The following is a 7,216-nucleotide window of genomic DNA, read 5'->3' on the forward strand; positions in this document are numbered from 1 at the left end:
AATTAAGAATGGAAAGGATGGTAGGCTAAAACCCACAATAAAATAATTTTTAAATGAACTGAATTTATTGGCTAGTCTCACTTTGTCAAAATCCCAGAACTAACTTCTCCTCTTAGTATTGCACTGAGAGTTAATATGATCCTGTGGGTATTTGGGAATATTTGCTTCAGAAAAAAAAAAAAATGCCTTTCGATTACTTCATCCTGCTGATCCTTCCCGGAATAAACTTTTTGGTTAATGATAATAACATAGATACAGTAGATTTTGTTTTTATTTTTGTCCTAGAAGTATTGGCAAACCACAGGCCACAGTTTAAATTTGACCAGCTACCTATTTTTGTACAGCTTACTAGGTGAAAATGGCTTTTACATATCTAAATATTAGGGGGGAAAAAAAGAAGAATGATATTTTCTGACACAGGACTGTTATACCAAGCTGAGATTTTGGTGCCCAGAAATAAAGTTTTATGGTAACACTGACAAATATATGGATATGTTTCTACCTATCATCTATGACTGCTTTCTCACAACAGAGTTGAGCGTTTGCAACAGAGAGCATGTGGTCTGCAAAGCATAAATGAGTTACTATGTAGTCCTTGACAGAAAAAGTTTTTAGACCTCTGTTTCAATAACTTAACAAAGCATTTTAAATGTTACCAAGAAAGGATCTTTGCCTTTCTTTTGGTTTCCTTTGTATAGAGATAGGCTAGCCATTCTTTGAGGTATTTTGTTTTTAACTTGTTAAAATAGTGGGGTGTGACCTTCTAAGTAACTCATATGGTTTTAACACACTTAGTTTAAACGTCGGTGGACATGTGGATTGTTCCCCATTTTTTTCTGCAATAAACAGTGCTGCTCTAAACATTTTTGTATTTGTCTCCTGAGGTCCATACATGCAAGAGTTTCTCCAGTTGCCTACAGTGAACTAATGCCAAATAGGCTAAATTGTTTTCCAAAGAAGTTGGTACCAATACATACTCCACCAATAGCCAATAGCCACTAAGTTTCCTTTACATCCACATCCTCCTTTTTTTTCCCCCTTGAGATAAGGTTGTGCTCTGTCATCCAGGCTGGAGGGTAGTGGTGTAATCTCTGCTCACTGCAACCTCCTGTTTCTGGGCTCAAGCCGTCCTCCTTCCTCAGCCTCACCAGTAGCTGGGACTACAAGCACGATCCACCATGCCTGGCTAATTTTGTATTTTCTGTAGAGCTCGGGTTTCTCCATGTTACCCAGGCTGGTCTTGAACCATTGGACTTCAGTGATTCACATGCCTTGGCTTCCCAAAGTGCTGGGATTACAGGCATGAGCCACCACGCCCAGCCACATCCTCTTCAAAACTTGGTATTACCAGACTTTTTTTCTTTTTTTTTTTTTTTTGCCTAATTTGAATCTGCTTACTGATCAAGTTGAGCATTTTTCATATGTTCACTTCTAATTTGTTTTATGTGAAATGTTATTCACGTCTTTTGCCAATTTTTTATGTTGTCTTTATTTGTAGGAGTTCTTTATATATTCTGGATATGAGGCATTTATTGCTTGGATGTGTTGTGTCTATCTTCTATTTTGTGGCATCTTTTTAATGAACAGGTGGTTTCAATTTTAAAGTAGTTAAATTTATCCATCTTGCTTATGGTTATTATTTTTTGTATCCTGTTTAAAAAATCTTTCTCTATCCTGAAGTCATAAGGATAGTCTATATTTTCTTCTCAAAGTTTTTTACATTTGGCCTTTATCAATCGGAAATTGATGTATACATTTGTATGCATAGGAGGCAGAAAACTAATTTCATTTTTATTCCATGTTGTCCCTGCACCATTTATTGAATTGTTTCCCCAGTGGACTCTCTAGTCTGTTCCTTTTGGTCATTGTGTTCATTTTTGTGCCAACAACATGCATTTTAATTTTTTTTTTTTTTTTTAAACGGAGTCTCACTCTGTCACTCAGGCTGGAGTGCACTGGTACGATCTAGGCTCACTGTAACCTCCACCTCCTGGGTTGAATCAATTCTCCTGCTTCAGCCTCCTGAGTAGCTGGGATTACAGGTGCCCACCACTATGCCTGGCTAATTTTTTGTATTTTTAGTAGAGATGGGGTTTCACCATGTTGGGCCAGGCTGGTCTTGAACTCCTGATCTTAGGTGAGTGATCCACCCACCTTGGCCTCCCATAGTGCTGGGATTACAGGCATGAGCTACCATGCCTGGCTATTTTTCAAATGTGAAGCCAACCTTTCATTCTTGGAGAAACTCATCTGGTGATATCTCTTTAATATATTAACTGAATTTAGTTTACTACAATTTTGTTCAGATTTCTGCATTTCCATTTCCGATACTATCTGGTTTGGATATACTGTGACCTCATACCTTGAGTTGGAGGGCATTTCTTTTTTTCTCCTATTCTCTGAAAGAATTTATGTAAGGTTAAAATTGATGAGCTTACCTATAAATCAACTGATCTGGTGTTTTCATTATTGTATGATTTTTTGCTATTGATATCTTTAAACGTTTTAAATTATCAGTATTCCTATTTCTTCTTGAGTCCATTTTCCTAAGACACATGTTTGGAGGATTTTTGCCACTTATCCAGGACTTTCCATCTATCGATACAAATTTGCTAATACACGTATTATACTTTTGTCATCCTAATCAATGATACGCTCTTTTCTCTTCATGACATTACTTGTGGTTTCCAGATTTTCCTTAATGAATTTCACCAGAAATTTGTCTGTTTTGTTCATCTATTCAAGGAACTAACTTTTGACTTTGCTGATCTTTGCTACTGTACCTTTATAAATTTCATTGGCTTCATGTCTTTATTATCTCTCCTTCTACCTCTTTGGTTTTATTCTGCTGTTCTTTTACCTAATTTACATTGCATATTTAACCTGTAAGTTTTCAGCTATTTTCCTTTCAACTATAAGCATTTAAGATTATAAATGCTTTAAATGCCAGTTTTGATCAGTAGATTTTGTCTTTTTTTTTAAATTTTTTTGAGACACAGTCTCAATCTGTTGCCCAGGCTGGAGTACAGTGGTGTGATCGTGGCTCACTGCAACTTCTGCCTTCTGGGCTCAAGCGATCCTCCTGCCTCAGCCTCCAGAGTAGCTGGGACTACAAGCATGCACCACCACGCTCAGCTCATTTTTTGTATTTTTCGTAGAGACAGGGTTTTGCCATGTTGCCCAGGTTGTTCTCAAACTGCTGGATTCAAGCCATCCACCTGCCCTGGCCTCCCAAAGTGCTGGGATTACAGGTGTGAGCCACTGTACCCGGCCTGAACTCATATTTGATTAATCTCAATTTATGAAAATACTGGGGTCCTTTGCTCCAGAATTAGAAACTGAGGGAGCTACTGACCGGGAGCATGTTAACACCCTTCCAGCGGCCCTCGTGTCATGCAGGCGTCTCAGCTAGTGCTTTCCTATTTTGTCTCAGGCCCACTGCAGATTAAATACTGCTACATGCCTCTCAAGAACATCACTGTTCTCTTTGCTCATCTCTACTGCGGCTGCCACTCCAGTTTCAACTCATGAGTTGTTTTTTCTTTCTTTGGGAGGAGGGAAAGGGCAGGAAGAGCAAAGCAGGTAGCCTTGAAAATTTGTCTTACTTGTTCCAAGTTCATCAATGCTTTAAAAAATAAATTTTAACCACGATTTGTGGTTTTGTCACAGGAAGGCCCTTCAAAAACTATGGTAGAAACTAAAATCTCTCCATTTATTTTTGCCACCATTTTTTAGTGAATAAACTGCAAGAATTTTTTTATTTTATTTTATTTTTTTTTTGAGACAGAGTTTCGCTCTTGTTACCCAGGCTGGAGTGCAATGGCGCGATCTCAGCTCACCGCAACCTCCGCCTCCTGGGTTCAGGCAATTCTCCTGCCTCAGCCTCCTGAGTAGCTGGGATTACAGGCACGCACCACCATGCCCAGCTAATTTTTTTTTTGTATTTTTAGTAGAGACGGGGTTTCACCATGTTGACCAGGTTGGTCTCGATCTCTTGACCTCGTGATCCACCCGCCTCGGCCTCCCAATGTACTGGGATTACAGGCGTGAGTCACCGCGCCCGGCTAAGAATTTTTTTTAAAAGATTAAGATGATAATCTGTAGAATGTTGAGGAAGAGATATAGTCAAAGTTGTATGTGAATATATCATTTCTACAAATAGGCTTATACGATAAAACTTCATTTCCCACCAATCCCCAACATACTCCAAGTGTTACATAACAGCGTAAGAGCCCATACAGATATATATCACTGAGTATCACAGGATGCTACATCCTAAAAAACGCCTCCTTCGAAGCTCTGCCCTGTGGCATTATAAAAATTTACCTAAATTGATGGCTTAATATAGCCACTGTGCAGATACACGCTTTAAAACTCAAAGGTTGCAAGTATAAACTATTCTTCTTCAGGACATTGAAGTATTACATCATTTAAGTACATCGCTCTTCATAAACAGATGAAAGTCAAAGTAAAAAGGCGACTGTAATAATCTAAGTAATAGATGACAGAGATTCCGGCTTGTGTGGGGGCGGTAGAAAGGGTGTAGTCAATGAATTTGAGAGATGCATAGGAGATAGTAAAATTCAGTGTTTTACTTGTGGACTGGAGGTGGGGATGCAGAAGGAGGAATCAAGGGTGACTCCCAGGTTTCTGGCTAGAGCCGCTTGATGGGTATGGAGTCATTGACTGACCAAAGGATTATAGGGAAAGAAGGAACAAATATGGGAAAATCAAGCATTTTGTTTTTCCCATGTTAGGTTTTAGAGGACTTGGATATGTTTGGGCTGGATAGATACATTTGGGAGTCATTAGCATATACATGGCATTTAATGCCATGAGGATGGATGAATGTGTAAAGAGAAGACAAGAGGACTTGACCCAACTTCAGGAGACAGTAATACTTAGAGAGGTAGGGACTCCAGAATTATTATCCAGTAGGGGCCTGTGGACTGCTATCTATTTAGAAGAGGTTTGGAGCTTGTCTATAATTTCATTTGCAGAGAAGCAAGCACACTGTACTTATACTTAGATTGCATGCTCATTTGCAGTAGTGTGGGAAGAAGGCTGATTATAGGCGATTATAGGAGGGAGGGCTAAAGCCTTCCTGTAAACTCCCCTTTACCACCACTATTGCAAGAAGGAGGAGATCAAAAAAGCAAAAAGTGATTCCCCTCCACAGTGTACCTGGGTATTAAACTACACATGCATTCTAAAAGTCTAGGAAAATTTGATTCAGTGTTAGTTTTCACAAGGACCCAATGTCAATAACATCATGTCTGGCTTAAGGGACAATACAATGTGGCTATCTTCTAACTAAGAAACAGAGAGCTTACTCTCCAGGAACTCCATCTGGCCATCTTCAGTGTTGATGCAAACTGCATTGAAACCTTGGGTGGGTGCCACACTGTGCTGGACTCTGTTTGAAGCTAGAGAGTGGAGGACACTGGTTTTTCCTGCTCCATCCAGGCCCAGCACTAGGATTTGCTTGTTTTTCTCCTGTGAAACAAAAGATAAACCAATAAACCCATGCTATCTGGGGCTTATTTTTCTGGCTCTTGGCAGTTGTCCTGCCTGTGGTAGGATCCAATAACATTCTTGATATTGTAACCAGAATAAAACTTCACGGGCTGGGTGCGGTGGCTCATGACTCTAATCCCAGCACTTTTGGAGGCCAAGGTGGGTGAATCTCTTGAGGTCAGAAGTTCCAGACCAGCCTGGCCAACATGATGAAACCTCATCTCTACTGAAAATACAAAAAATTAGCTGGGTGTGGTGTGTGCACCTGTAAGTCCAGCTACTGGGGAGGCTGAGGCACAAGAATCACTGGAATCCAAGAGGCGGAGGTTGCAGTGAGCTGAGGTCGCACCACTGCACTCCAGCTGGTGACAGAGCAAGACTCTGTCTCCAAAGAAAAAAAAAAAAAGGATAAAACTTCACGAATATTTTATAGGTCTAGAACAAACTGTACAAACCAGCTAATATTTTTTAATTAGCTGTTCATTATGTGATGTTAATTTCACATCCCTCCTCCATCCCACAACTCCTGATCAGTCTATCAAATAAATACTATCAGCATTTCTGAGCAGTGCTATAGACTGCAGGGCCAATTCTCAGAATTCATTTTTCTTCTTGAATTCACGTCCATGAATTGGAGACTGCACTTGAATTCACTGTGTTGTCTGGGGTCTTGGGACCTCGGTGGTGCATGTATCGACTGTGCCACTCGGTGCATAAGCATCTAAGGTCTCAATTTTTAATTTCTCTTGTCTTCACAATTGAATAACTGGATTGTAAGATCTTAGGGCAAGTTTCTCTCTTATACTTTTTAACGTAAGTATCACAATTAAATGAAAAGATTATAGAAATTAAGCCAGTTTCAATCACAAAGGAGTATTTATTTTAAAAACTGATGAACTTGAAGTAAACTTAGAAAGAAACATTCTAGGCCGGGCACTGTGGCTCGCATCTGTAATCCCAGCACTTTGGAAGGCCGAGGTGGGTGGATCACTTGAGGCCATTTGAAATCAGCCTTGCCATCATGGCATAACCCTGTCTCTACTAAAAATACAAAAATCAGCCGGGTGTGGTGGCACATGCCTGTAATCTCAGCTTCTCAGGAGGCTGAGGCATGAGAATTGCTTGAACCCATGAAGTGGAGGTTGCAGGAACTGAGATTGCACCACTGCACTCCAGCCTGGGTGACAGAGAGAGACTTGATCTCAGAAAAGGAAGGAAGGACGGAAGGAAGGATGGAAGGAAGGGAGGGAGGGAGGGAGGGAGGGAGGGAGGGAGGGGCATTCTATCAAAGTATCAGCCTTAGCATTTTTATGGCAAATGACTGAGGGACAGAAGGGCAGGCTCCTGTAAAGATCTTCCAGAGTGCTCCAAAATGTGGTTTCTAGGGTGTAAACTTTAACATAAACAATAATAAAATAAGCAACAATGTAGTCAGACTGCTCACAGGAATTCAATTCTACTTCTCAAACATGCTACTAAAGAAGTTTCTTATGCACAAAAAACTAACAATTGTCTTTAATGGCATTGGTTTAGAAATAACAATAATCTTACACATTTCTGTTTGTTCTGCTTGAACTCTAAATGTTGACACTAGACTTAAAGTAGATTTATAGAAAAAAGTGATTGTAAATAGCATTAAAATACCTATCCCACTTTCTCTTTAGAAACATCTATGTCAAAAAGATTTTTTTTTTTTTTT

General features: G+C 39.7%; 1 protein-coding gene across 1 annotated transcript in view; it reads right to left on the reverse strand.

The window, feature by feature from the left end:
• Window positions 1-7,216, reverse strand: part of ARL9 (ADP ribosylation factor like GTPase 9) — a 16,591-nt gene that overhangs the window by 5,445 nt on the left and 3,930 nt on the right. Inside the window, exon 2 of the mRNA XM_017518494.2 lies at window positions 5,334-5,496. Within this exon, the coding sequence (XP_017373983.1) occupies window positions 5,334-5,496 (163 nt within the window). The remainder of the gene's footprint in view (window positions 1-5,333; window positions 5,497-7,216) is intronic.

Source organism: Cebus imitator, unplaced genomic scaffold, assembly GCF_001604975.1.
Source record: "Cebus imitator isolate Cc_AM_T3 unplaced genomic scaffold, Cebus_imitator-1.0 Scaffold682, whole genome shotgun sequence".
NCBI lineage: Eukaryota > Metazoa > Chordata > Mammalia > Primates > Cebidae > Cebus > Cebus imitator.